This window comes from Opisthocomus hoazin, chromosome 11, assembly GCF_030867145.1.
Source record: "Opisthocomus hoazin isolate bOpiHoa1 chromosome 11, bOpiHoa1.hap1, whole genome shotgun sequence".
NCBI classification, from domain to species: domain Eukaryota; kingdom Metazoa; phylum Chordata; class Aves; order Opisthocomiformes; family Opisthocomidae; genus Opisthocomus; species Opisthocomus hoazin.
In genome coordinates, this window is record NC_134424.1 from 24,013,669 (window position 1) to 24,027,406 (window position 13,738).

General features: G+C 38.8%; 1 protein-coding gene across 7 annotated transcripts in view; it reads left to right on the forward strand.

The window, feature by feature from the left end:
- The window catches only part of RAF1 (Raf-1 proto-oncogene, serine/threonine kinase), an 82,217-nt gene that overhangs the window by 47,178 nt on the left and 21,301 nt on the right, over window positions 1-13,738 (forward strand). For 4 of the 7 annotated variants that reach the window (XM_009940936.2, XM_009940937.2, XM_075433130.1 and 1 more), the window contains exons 1-5: window positions 553-571; window positions 9,234-9,449; window positions 10,347-10,459; window positions 11,513-11,615; window positions 13,139-13,296. In XM_009940936.2, coding sequence (XP_009939238.1) covers window positions 9,243-9,449; window positions 10,347-10,459; window positions 11,513-11,615; window positions 13,139-13,296 — 581 coding nt within the window. In that variant the 5' untranslated portion in view covers window positions 553-571; window positions 9,234-9,242. Of the gene's footprint in view, window positions 1-552; window positions 572-9,233; window positions 9,450-10,346; window positions 10,460-11,512; window positions 11,616-13,138; window positions 13,297-13,738 lie in introns of those variants that run through there. The other 3 variants (XM_075433127.1, XM_075433129.1, XM_075433132.1) reach the window with 1 other exon arrangement.

The following is a 13,738-nucleotide window of genomic DNA, read 5'->3' on the forward strand; positions in this document are numbered from 1 at the left end:
GTCTTTTAAGCAAGACTTCTTCAGCTTCCGTAGGAATTCTTGCTCTTACAGTTAATGCTGATGTGTAAGGTGCAGATAGCCTTCAGAGGCCTAGCTTCTTGTTGCTCGCTTGGGTTTCTTGTTTTGGATCCAACATTCGTCATAGCATCTGTGAGTCAGCAAGGTGTTTCTGTGTGTAAGGAACTGATGTCTGAAAAGAAAGTGTTCAACTCGTACTTATTTTTCACTTCAGTGAGTTTTCAGCTCTAAGAGATTTTTATGTTGTTGTCGAATAAGAATGAGATTGTGTTGAGCTGGGGTAGGTTTGGTTGTCATGCAGTCTGGCCTTACACAGTGTGCCTTGTTATGCTGAAATGTTGCATCAAATAATCAAAGGCTAGAAGGCCATTGAAACTGTAGCAGTAGAAGGATGATGAGTTAACTCTTCTGTTGATGTAATTCACAAATTTGTCCATGTGTATAAGTTTGTCTGTTAAATTAGTAAATATCTTCTGGTTTTGTGTTACTTTCCACAGATGATGTACTTCATCCTTTTGTCATAAGATTTCATTCGCTTAAAGGAAAAGTAAAGGTATAAATAAATTTCTCTGATTATCTTTCACTTCCTCCTTACCCTGCCCCATTCTTTCTTCCGAGGTCCGTGGATCTTTCCTGGGAGAAGGGAGACTTACCACAACCAAGCTCAGTGCTTGTATTCTTTCACTGCTACTAAAATTTCCTTTTTATTTTTTGAGAAATTCCACAAAATTGATATGATGCCTACAGTTGTTTCAGTGTTTGCTTTATCAGAAGTGTGTGTTTGACTTAAGCTCCTACTTTAGACAGTCTACATGGATATTTACTTTGCAGGGGGAAAGCCCTTCCTCAGTTTAGAACTTTAGATATTGATATTTGCCTGTCGTCTTCAAATAGCATTTGCCATTGCACACAACTACAGATCTGTTGTGAATAATCCAGACCTAAAGTAAATCATGTCTGTGTCATGATTTTACAACTAGTGGTTGGTGTTTTTTTTTTTCCTTTTCTGAGATTGTACCTCTGAAAAAAGAGTCTGTTACGGTGCTTTGTTAAATAAACAAACCCGAACCAGAACTGTAATTTCGTGGATGTATGCAGTACGATAATGTGAGATGGAATTAAAATGGAGCATAATTTATTTTTGAGACATTCAAGACAGTAGGTGTTTGACATAGTCTAAGTAATTTTGCTTGTGTACAATCTGTAATTTCTAATTACCTTCAGTTTCTATTTGCCATTTTATGCAGGCTTCTTTACATATACCAGTGCATAGGAAATAATAAAATAAATTTAGTAGAGCTGTCCAGGCAGTTTGTAGCTAAAATACTCTAGTATCATGTTAGTTTTAGTTCGTATGGGAGAAACATATGTTTAACTATTCCTAGGTGCACTTTTACTATAAAATATAAGGGAGAATCATTTGTTCGGTCTTCTCACAGAAAAATATCTCCAGACCCTTGCCAAACCTTTTCTTGGTGCTGTGGCCCGCTGCCCCCCCAGTGCCCCGATCTCTATGTTCTTTCCAGAGCCCAGGCTCTTAGAATTGCGGCATTGACCTCCTGGTGGCACTGCTGGTTCTGGCACAGAGCCCACATTTAATAAACTACGTTTATTAGTTTAAAGCTGCTCTGAGTGAATGCAGAGAACACCTAACTCTTGGATTAGCTGGATCGCTGCATCCTGTTCTGTCTAACTGTACAGATGATCTAGCATTGACTGGTATTTTGCAATGGTGGTTTAACAATAACTGTGGTACGACTGAACTGGATGGTTAGCCTGCATAACTAGCAGCTCCCAGCAGTTACTTGAATAACCTAATTTCGGGCTGTGTTCATTTTCAGCAAAACTGAGGTTGGTGCAAAGACTGGTGTGTTCTTAGTTGTGGTGTCCTCAGTGTGACTTCATTTACTACGTGCAACTGCAGGAGGATGGAGCCAGTAATTCTTTGTGCTGAGATTCTCAGTCACTTTTGTTTAATCCTTGAGAACGTGTGTGGGAAGGGCATTTAGTGGATTGCTGACATTTGAGTAACTTTTTTATCCTTGCTGTAAAGTGGATGAGTTCCAGGCAACTGTAGACACAGTTTGGGGCTTTCATCCGTACTTGAAACAATTCAAGCGTGAGCAAGTTCAGAATGCAAATAGGCACGTGTCTGAGAACATGCGTGCAGTTGATAGAAAGACGTGAGGAAAAAAACGCTTGTCCGAAATGTCTTGCCTGCATAATGTCAATACACGTGTAAATGCAAAGCCCCGCTTCTGCAGTGCGAGGTCCGCTTTAAAGATCTATCTAAATCTTTCTTTGGTGGATTCTGCTGTCAAGAATTCAGCATTATGGTGAAAAAACAAGAAGTCTAAGCATGAGAAGAGTGTCATATAAAATGATTCTGATACAGTCAGGTATAAGAAAGCAGTCTTCAGTATGCTTTTTATTTCTGGTAATACATTTGAATTTACTAAATTAAAAACTGAGGATGTCAAAAATATCACTTCAGCTTTAATAGTCTTCATGATGTTAAGAGAATATATTTAAAACATTGAGTGACCACCTCTCACTGTTTATTGATTTTAATGAGAATAAAATAAAAATTATAAATTATACTAAAAAAAAAAGTGGAGGTTTCATTCCATGACATAGAGTTCTGGTGGTTGGTTAGCAAAACTTATACAAAATGTACGTGCAAAATTTGTATACTTTCCTTGCTTTCTTTTTCCTTCCGTAGCTGTTTTAATAGCAATTTTATAAACTTTTTTGTGAATCTATATAAATTCAGCAGCAGTACTTTACTAAAATTTTGAAAAGTTCAGATGTAGTGCTTGGAAGCACCTGTTGCATTTTTATCTTTACCTAGGATTGCTTTTTTTGCTTTGGGAAAGGGAAGGATTTGGATTCTGTATCCCTTTGTGCTCTGTTAGATACAAGCAGTGTGTTCAGTGCTTCTGTTTCTCTAATGCAGGAATTCAGGTTTTGTAGGAAAACTTACGGAGCTCTGCATTTGAACTTGATAGAGGTTTCATGTGGAAAGAAATGGGTGACTGACACAGGAATGATCTGTGTGGAAAGGAGAAAACAAATTTGTTAGGAAAAGTAGCCTGGAGCTGTTCTAATCAACAGATAAGAGCACGCACAGAGCGCCAAAGGTGCAGATGGTTTTGGTGACAAATACCCACTGACTAGAGCCCAAAGTGTAGCCTAGTACAGCCAAGTAGTACGACTTGGTTTGTGCTTGTTAACCAGAGTTTTACTCTGAAAGTTACTCTTAAATACAGAAAGGTATTAACCTTGCAAAAGATTAATCAAACTGAAAGTGTGTCAGATTGACAGTTGCATTCCTTGCGCCCTCCTTACTGTAGAGTCCAGTTGTTGGAAAACCAGTGTTATCTTCTTCCTTAAATAAAGTTAAATTAGCAGCACAATGGCTGAAGTAGTAACTAAGAAATAGTGATTCAGAGAAACAGAGAAAAATGTGAGAGAACATACTTGCAACATCAGAACAACCGAGGCAAAAACTGTATGTAATTTTTCACTGTTGTTTTTTGAGGGTTGTTATTGTTCAGGGGGAAAAAAAAAAAACAACCCAAAACATTTCCTCCTGTTAAGTTTTAATTTTTTTTAAGTTCAGTAGGGGGGAGCTTGCTTTTTGGCATCAGTCTCTTAAAATGAAGGACATTCAAAGGAAAAACCCCAACCTTGCAGATGTGTGATAAATTTGCTTGGGTTGTTAGACTGATCCTAACTCATGCCCTGCGTTTACGTTTACATTTATCACAGCTTTATTAATCTAGGAATGGGTCCATATTTATCTGCTACTGCTACGAAAAGCTTTTTTTAAGAAATACTGCAATAGATCACAATAGATACTTGGCTTTCTTTTTCCCCCAGACAACTGGCCACCCATGTAATAGTAAATCAGTAGAGAACTACCGTATGGGAGGGGCACTCAGAAAAGACCACAGTTAAATGTATTCTTTATCTCTTTGTGTCAGAGGTGAAAACTTTTCTTATAAGCAACTTTTAAAGTTTATATTTTCTTACAGTAGTGTTCATTTTGAAATGGATTTTGGATTTTGTTCTGTGGTGTTTTGCCTTTGTATATGTATTTCGTTAAGCATGAGTGTGACAATTGTTCACATGGATAAAAATGGCAGTGTGTGTGTGTGTTGGGATGGGGAACTGTGTTTATATTTTCTTTAAAAACTTTTGGTTTTTCAGAAATACAGGAAAGGGAAAGGCACCTAAACTCTATACTGGGAGGAGTTTAGCTTTGTATCCTGCAAGTTTAAGGCTGCTTCATTACCAGTTTCATCATTTCTTAGGCAGACAGACTAAAATTTTGCTAGTCATGGAAAAAGTTGACGTAACTTCATGTATCTTTTGGATATAAATGGATGGTATGAGTATGATCTGAGTGGATATGAGTGATTGATCTGTAGGAATTTGTTACTGTCAGGCGTGCACATTGCATAGCCATTTTGTGCATTTGGTTTTAATGTGTGTTCAAATGACTAATCAAAATCTGTAACTATGTAAAAAGTACTAATTAAAAGCACAGTCTTGGTCACAGTGTGCAGTATACCTGTGAGAGGTGGAGGAATAGTATGAGATTTTCTCTCAAATTGAGTGTTTAGTATGAAACAAATCAGTATCAGTTTCTAGCAGTAGTGCATCTACAAGGGGACTGATTTGCTCATACTTCAATATTGTAAAATATTCTTTGAATGCTGCTGTTGCAGTTTTTCAGTTGTAGATAGGCTAGTGGAAGTAATTTCCATGAAAGTGAAGAGCTGAGTTGCAGGAAGAAGTGTAAAAAGATGCATGAAAACATTCAGCTGGCCGTGGATTATATGAGCATGGCTTAAACGTAAATCTAATACCTGGTACTCATTAGGTTTCACAAACATGTTTGTAACTCATTTTAAGGAAGAAAAGCTAGTTTTTCTGGAATAGACAAACTAAGAATTACGTATTTATGAAGGCATCATTGTAAAATCTTTCCTCATGTATTTTACACTAAATTTCTCTTCAGAACATAGCAGATATTTTTTCAGTGAATTGGTGTGGATCTTGGGAGAGTTGAAGAAAATGAATGTAGTTTCAGTAAAAATGGCTTTCAGCAAATACTGATTGGAGCAAAAGACCCAAAATGAACAAATAAATGCTAGGCCACAGGTTACAGGGCACTGAAAGGTAAGCTGTACTGTGCATGTCTTACCTGTTAAGGTGGCCAGAAATGCAGCTAACCTGTGTTCTGTGAAACAGTACGTCTGTTCTCTTCTGCTGTTGTGCTTGCTTCTGTGTTCAGTGTGCCAGCTACAAGATGTGTGTGTACGTGCAGTATTATGTTGTATGGCGTTTGGGTTTTCTTTTTTTGGTCAGTTCAAAGCTGGTCAGGTAGTTGCCATGCTAATTCTCTTACCTCATATTTATGTATACAGTGAGCTGTTTGAGTTCAAAGTGGATGTTTTGTGTATATTCATATAATTTTTTTTGACCTAGCTTTCTTTGCACTGGAGGGCAGGGGAAAGGGGTAATTAATTTGTAAATTACTTCTTAAGAAGCAGCTTTAATGACTGTCTCTGTTCTTCCATGATAATAACTTGAAGTAAGAACAGTCACTAGGTTTGAGGAGTGAACGTGTCCAGTGGCTGCCCATGCGGTATCAGAATCGAAGCGTTCTTGGCTAGACTCTTCTTGGCCTGAGTGAAGAGGTATTTCTGAGGAGCTGGAGCCTCCTGCCATCCCACATGAGGGCTCCTTCTGAATAGCTGCAAAAGTGTCTTCGGTAAGCCCCACCTTACCAACTGCGTGCGCTTGTACCATGGATGCCAAGAGCAAGTTTGGCAACTTTTCATCAGGGATTCCCTGTCTCTCCCCAGGAGACTTTGGATACCTTTCAAACTTCTCTGTCTTCCCCCTCCCAGCGGCCACTTGCAGGCCTTTGTCCACTCCAGGCCAGATCTGAGCCAAGTGAGTAGAACCCGTAGACTTCTGGCGAACCCGTAGACTTCAGGCCAGAAGGAGAGCTAAGGATGGCATGTTTTAAGTTTGCCTGCTGAGCTGAGGAAGCAAGTGCTTCATAATTTTCTAGAAAAAGAACTCTCAGCATTATGTGTGAACCCAAGCTGCCAGGGCAGAATCATCAGCTGCAGCAAGAAAGATGGCGAAAATGCACTGATGAAGCGTGGTGGCAAGAGAGAGGACGGCATCTCTGGAAGAGAGAATTATGCCAAACACACGCAGTCCTGAGAATATCCAGCACTTACTTGAGGCAAAGATCCTGGGAAAGAGAAGGATCCAAATGCATCATCAAAGACACAACTGACATTGGTACCGTACAGAAGGCTGATAGCAACTGTAGGTTTTTCTGACTGTGTATACAACAACCTCAAAATGTGTTTCTGTGATCGTCGCTGGTAGGCTTTTCTGCAGTGTGCAGTAGGCCTTTCATATTTGGACAGGAGAGCACCACTAGAGCAGGGAAATAGCTTTTTTTGGTATGAAACAGCTTTTGACAAGCTGTAAGTCTGAAGTTTTTGTGATTTGCTGGTTTTCTCTTGAATTTTTCAAGAAATTTTGACAGCACATCAAAATATTAAATATGAAGTCTGTAACATTAGGGTGTTGTCAACTTAGGTCAGTAGTGACAAGAAGGGAGTTTTGATGGTTGCCCTGCTACTGCTTATCTCAGCTTAGTAGAGAAGTCCAGTTGAGCTCCTCTTGTTTTGTCTCATGTATGCCCTAGAAGGGTGAAATAAAGTAGGCTTCCTCATAGTGGAGGTTAAGAGGAGGAAAGAGAACAAGCTGACTGACTTTCATCTTACCCCTTTTATCTAACAGTTTATCTCCACTCTGTTTTTATTGTTGCCATCTGACTGGTCACTCTTGCAGCTGTCCATATGCATAGTACGGTTGTTGCATCTTTACATAACTCCTTTTTCATTTTTCTGATTCCTGACAGTAGCGCAATGCATACGAATTCCAAGACTGTTGTAGATGCTTGTGCATGCTGAACTCTGTTACATTCCTCAATTTTATCTTCCCTCCTGCCGCCTCCTTTCAGAATATCTCTGTGTCTTCCCATTCCCTGTTCCCTTTTTACATCAAATGTAAGACTGTTGTAGTTTATGTGCCATAGATTTAAAGAAGAACATAATTCCAAGTATCTAAATCATAGTAGACTTTGATTGGGCATTGAGTTTTAACTCTTATTGGCATTTAAATATTTTGAACCTTTGAACAACTGGATCTGCACAACTGATGGCATTGATGCAGGAATGACGATGAGTGGCAGGAGGGAAGGAAAGGGTATGCGTGTGCTCGTTGTATATGTTGTCAGTGAAAAACATGTTCATGCACTGACCAGAAATGTCCCTGTGTGGCAGAGAGCGTCAGATGCCCAGAGTTCTGCTGCTGTAGGTGTGCATGTGATGGTAGGTGCATCATACAAACCAAACCTTTCCCTTTGTTGTTGTTACATAGTTCCTCTCTAGATACTAGTTAGAGCTGGGTTTAGCTCTTTAGCAGTGTTGAGTACTCATGAATGTAGGTAGCTAAGGCTTTTTGGAGTTGTGCTGTGAGTGAAACACTCTGAAATTCAAAGTTTATTCTTCTGGGCATCCCAAAATGGACACTTAACACTAGTGGAGACGTTTTTTCCATGAATTACATTACTTTAGCTCTTATACTGTAGCAGACATTGTTGCCTTTTTTCTGACATAAGCATGGGAGTGTTTGGGATAAGGGGAGGTGGAGGGTTTTTTTCACTGGCATGGGTGCCACACAGAAGGGCATGAGGAAATGAATTGGAGGGTTCAAATAATTTGCAACAAAGGAGGTACAGGACCACGCATGAAATGAGATTTTAATAGGTACTGTTAGGTGTTCAGTAAAGGAGTGTTTGCTCTTCTGTACTGAATGAGGTTGTTAGTGGTTTCAGGGGAACAATGTAGGTCTTTCAGTGCAAGTCTTTCCTGTACCATAAGGGGAAGGGATTAGGATTTCTTGGAAGACCTTTATTTTGGCATTTCCTGACTGACTTGCTTTTTGAATTTGCAGCTTTAGTATGACTTTCTTTACCTTTCATAGAGGTGGTCAGGAATTTAGGTGGTGTGCACAACAACTGAAGATTAATATGGAAACAATCTACTAAAATGGCATAAGAAGTGCACTTGCACTGTGTAGTTCTGAACATTAATTTCTCAGATGTTTGTAGAAGGATGCAGTTTTATGGGGAAAATAAACTACCATGCTTAGTTTCACTGTTTCTTTTTTATGATTTTTTTCTTCTGAAAGCTTTGTAATGAATCTGGCTACTTGGAAGTTTAGCAAGGAGTACATTTCATTATTCAAAACAGTTTCAGACTTTATTTTTGCTTCATTTTGAGTAAGGTGGATTTGGAGTATAATTTGGAGTTCAGATTGCGTTGGAGTTTTGATAGACGGGGGAAAAAAATACACTGGTACCTGTATCTTTGTCCCTGAGTGTGCAAAAGTAGTACTGTGTGCTGACTTGGAAGTAGGCAGGGGGTTGTTCATGTCCCTGCACTGGGAGAGGTTTATGCTGAAATATAACTGAGCACAGTGTGCGTGAGTTTTTAGAATTATTTTTTTTTTTGCTGTTTCATACTATGTAAATTGTAATACTGTTAAAATGTTATGCATTTTTTGTGTGCTAACAGTATTAAACTTGCTGCCCTTTTTTAAAATAAACAAACCAACCAACAGTCACCCCCAACGCCCCTCAAAACCCCAAACCAAAGCCTCAAAATCATTGTTAAAAGTATAATTTCTTCGAGTAATGCCTTTTATTATAATTCCTGTGGGGCCTCTTCTCCTTGATAGTAGAGTCTGTGATGATGCTAGCAAGACTATTCTTTTGGCCTGCAGCTGGCATCTAGCCACCTTTCCAAAGGCCCCTCGGGCACTGACTGTCTAAATCACCGTGGTGGTAAACTGCTCCTATGACACCAGAGGTGCAGTGAGAGGAATTACGCCTTTATGACTGATGATCTGTGCACGTGCAAAAAGTCAAATGCTTTCAAGACCCGGGCTAGTTTTGCAGATGTGGGTGAACTGTGTCACGAGGAAGAAGGCAGTGCAGTTTTCAGATGCTGTCAAAAGAGGCTGTGAGGTCTGTTGTCTCAGGAAAAGAGAGTACCACTTTATAGCGAAGGATATTGTAATTTTCCCTGACTCTCTCAAATTTTGTTTCTTAGGCTGCATCGATGGAGCACATTCAGGGAGCTTGGAAGACTATCAGTAATGGTTTTGGACTCAAGGATTCTGTCTTTGATGGCCCAAACTGTATTTCGCCTACTATCGTCCAGCAGTTTGGTTATCAACGCCGTGCATCTGATGATGGCAAAATATCAGATACTTCCAAAACTAGTAATACTATTCGTGTTTTCTTGCCCAACAAGCAGCGCACGGTGGTAAGTCTGCATTACCTTTATGTAAGAAATGTCGTGCTGTTCCCATTGCCAACACTATGATGTGTGTCTGGCAAGAGAAGTGCCAAGCTTCGCAAAGTCTTACTGTGATTAAGCGTGTTGTCATCAGTTTGTTAATTCTAGAAGGCATATTTTGAAATCAGTGTATCTGTATTTTGAGAACCTGTATTTCTCTACCTCGGTGCTGTATTTTTCCAGTATACATGAGCAAGATACTTTGCTTACATATTTAACATTAAAAGACAGTAGTTGGCTGACCTAAGCAATGATGCCTGTATGAAGTAAGGCGTGTGGTCATTTCTGTCACCATTTTCTTCACTTGGATGCCCACAGTGAAGTACGGAGGTTAAAGCTGAAGTGAGACTTCTTGAGGGAACACTTCTATTAGATTTCTTGGAGCTGAGTGTACTAATAACAGTCTTACGCAAAGTTCCCTGAAATCTAAATTAAGCCTTTGTCTATACTTAAGGTAACTCCATTTGCCTGCATTTCTGTTACTTTGATAGGCTGCCTACTTGTATGAGTGCTATATAAAATCCTGTTCCACAGAAACTTAGTAATTGTAAGAAATCAAAAAGTTTTAAAATGGCTTCAAAACTTCTTTTGCATAAGTACACAGTAGTTACGTATATGGCAGAAAATGTGCCTGCCTGACAGATTGGCTTAATGGGTGGCAAGGTAAATCGGAATACACAGCAGTCTGTTGTTATGTCACACAAGTAATTCTTATTTAGCTATTTATTAACTTCAAGAGTAAATAGATGTGCCATTTTACTGGAACTTCTAAACAGAAGAAGAAAAAGAGGATGTTTTTCCCCAAAAAAAGTTTAAACAAATTTTGCAATCATTGACTAAATTTTTTTTCCCCTTTGGTCACAGGTAAATGTGCGAAATGGGATGACCTTACATGACTGTCTTATGAAGGCACTTAAAGTAAGAGGTCTGCAGCCAGAATGCTGTGCAGTTTTTCGGCTTTTTACTGAACCAAAAGGGTAAGAGTCTGGGATGCTATATGTGAAACTTTCAACTAGAGAATGTAAATATCTTGGGTTTACAATAGCAGCAATGATGCTTTCTTCCGCTCTCTTGCTGGTTTCTTTTAAAAGCACAGTTTGGTTGTGAACACTTCCATGTTGCTTTCTTTATCCTCCCCTAGGGCAACTCGTTCAGCTTCCCAAGTATTAAAAATTTTATTTTTGTTATAAAGCTTAATAGTAAAAGTGCTCAAAATTGAGGGGTATGCTCAAGTTCTTGTAGCACCTTACAGAGTTTTTTGTCATACTCTAGATGAGATGATGCGGCATGCCTGCAAATTTGAGGTGCGTTTCTCCTCTGCATGTGCAGTTGGTGAACTTCACTGCTGGTGATTCTTACCCAACTTAAATGAACGTCTGCTCTGTGTGCTCAGTTTTAAGGCTCTACATTCCTCTACAACTTCAATGTTTGGATTTAAAACTCACTTCAGATATTCCTTGTTTTTTGTAGGACCGGGGATGCTGCTATTAAATACCAAATGATTCTTTTACAAGCTGAGGGAGTGAAGGTATCTCATGGAGTTAATACATTTAACTTCACACCTCGTAAGGCTTGGGCTTAATGCTCTCTAAAGCCTCAGTCATGAGGCAGTCATTTGTGGGTTTGCATCTCTGTAACTGAGTCCATTGTGGGGTCACCAGTAACTTCAGTACTGAAGCACGTAATATGGCTTTCGTGTCACCAAGTCTGCCATTCATAATTTCTTATGTTTTGTTTATAAGAGTATTTCTGTGACTCCGTTACAGTTTCTAGGTGTCGTATTTCAAATAATCTATGTATCTAAATTACTTACACGTTAAAAAAATAAACAGAAAAAGAGGTGAATTGCTATGTTATCAAAGTTGTTCTAATTTTTTAAGTGAAAGACACTGAAATACAGCTCACTGTAAGAGGTTAGCCACGCTTTTTTGTATTTGTTTTCAGTTTACACAAGAAAACTCACACAACATTGATTAGGCCAGCCTTCTCTCCCAAGTAATTTTGTTGTCCCCATTTTCTCTTTCTTTCAGAAAAAAAGTGCGTTTGGATTGGAATACAGATGCTGCCTCCTTGATTGGAGAGGAACTGCAAGTGGACTTTCTTGATCACGTTCCACTCACTACACACAATTTTGTAAGCTTTTCCTCTCCTGTATTTTGATGTAAATTGTATCAATTGAACCACGTATTCAGTCAAAGAATGTTTTGGGCATTAGGCTTTGTAAACACAGGGGGGATTTCAGAAGCGGTGATTTGATTCCTTGACCCGTACTCCCCACAAATTAGACTGGCTAAATACCAGTTTGCAATCCAGAATTCTATTTACATTTAGTGATTCCTGGGTGTCAGATACTTTTAAAAGCTCACATTATGCATATTCTTCAAAGGTCTGATGATTGCCATTTTTAATTTTATAGAAATACATATTTATGTAACTGTCATATTAAGATACCATGGCTTTAAAGTCCACAATTGGGAGATAACTTGCATTTTCAAAGAAGGCTGGAAAAGTTCGGCAGTTTTATTGGACTGTTGTTAATTGTACTGAATGTACAGGGGTGCTGTTAATTCTGCAAGGTCACAACGTTGTTTTGTGAGCTAATGTTGCCTTGTAATTTGACAGTGATTTTTAGGGAGATGAAAGACTTTAGATTTGTATTTACTTCTCAGAAATGGATTATTTACTCAGGATAGAGCAAGTAAATAGAGCTGTGGGGTTTTTTTGTTTGGTTGGGTTTTTAAATTTTTTTTTTTTACAAAGAGATAGTGCCAAACTCTGACAGTTTTACTTTGCATTATTTTGTTCTCCCTGTGAAGGAATTCACTTCCTATATACTAGCCTTCTTGTTGTTTTGTCCCAGAAATATATGGTGCCAGGTGTTAAAGCTAAAGGATTATCGTTTACCTCCATTAGAAAGGTTAGGATTGATTTAGAAGACCTGAAAGTACCTTTGCTTCTACTTCACATTTTCAGAAAAGTGCAAATAAAATCGTCTGTAGTTGGTCACCAGAAAACTAATATTTTTCTCCAGATCTGGAATAAGCTCAATCTTCGAGTCTTCTTCCACAGTATGCTCCAGAGGAAGAAACCTTTTGGTTCATTTTCAGCTTTTTTCATTATTTCAGAAGCTTTAAAAGAATGTTAGATGCCATTTAAAAAAAGTAGGATTTCCTTAAACTTATCTTATTTACTGAGGAATTTGTTTCTTATGCAAAGGATATTGGTTCATCATTAACACACAAGCATTTTGACTAAAAAAAAATAGTGAGGTGGTGCTTATGATCTGATCCTCCTTCACCTCTTTGGTGACGCTAAAAACAAACAATAACCCCAGTTCTTGGCCCACCCTGCTCTGTCACCTTACTGAGCACAAAATAGTGCTTTTGAATTTGACTTTTCCTGTTTTCTTCTTTCTTTTTTTTTTTTTTTTAATAGTCAGGTAAACAAAGCCCTAAATGTTTGTAAGCTTTCCAGGTTTCCAACTAAGCTAGAAATAAATGCAAGAATACTCAAGTGTGGTTTTAAGTTCAGTAGCGTTTTGGGGGTGCTGAGAACATTTTAACATGGCATTTATTTATGTCCAGCCCTGCGGATTTTCGTGTCAGCTAATGAAGAGAAGCTAGTAGCTTGGATTAATCCTTTGATGTGTTTTCTAGGCTCGGAAGACGTTTCTGAAGCTCGCGTTCTGTGACATCTGCCAGAAGTTCCTGCTAAATGGGTTTCGGTGTCAGACATGTGGTTATAAATTCCACGAACACTGCAGCACTAAAGTTCCAACCATGTGTGTCGACTGGAGCAATATCAGACAACTCTTGTAAGGACTGTCCCTTTCTAATAGCAACAGTAATTCCCTGTGACAGACAAGCGTCGGGTTTTTTAATCTCTTATTACAGGGATAAGTTTGGATTGTTGGGAAGTGTAGTCACTTTCCTCAGTATACAGAACTTGTGTATTGATTTCATAAAACAGCCAGCAATGATTGTCTATTCCCAGATGAAGAAGGCCGTTTACATTAAATGCATTTTGCTCTTGCTGCAAGTTTTAATGTTCTGGGACAAGCAAGCAAAGATCTTGAATGACCAGGCAGTTGCTGTGATGCCTTCTGTTTCAACAGAGCGATAGTAATTCCTCTCGTGTAATGCTTTTGTTAGAAGAAAAGAAGTTCATGATTCAGATGTTTTTTTAGCTGTTGAAGCACGAGTGTTCAGCACTCCTGCAACTTTTGACACCCTGTTGAAAATGCCTGGAATGGTGAG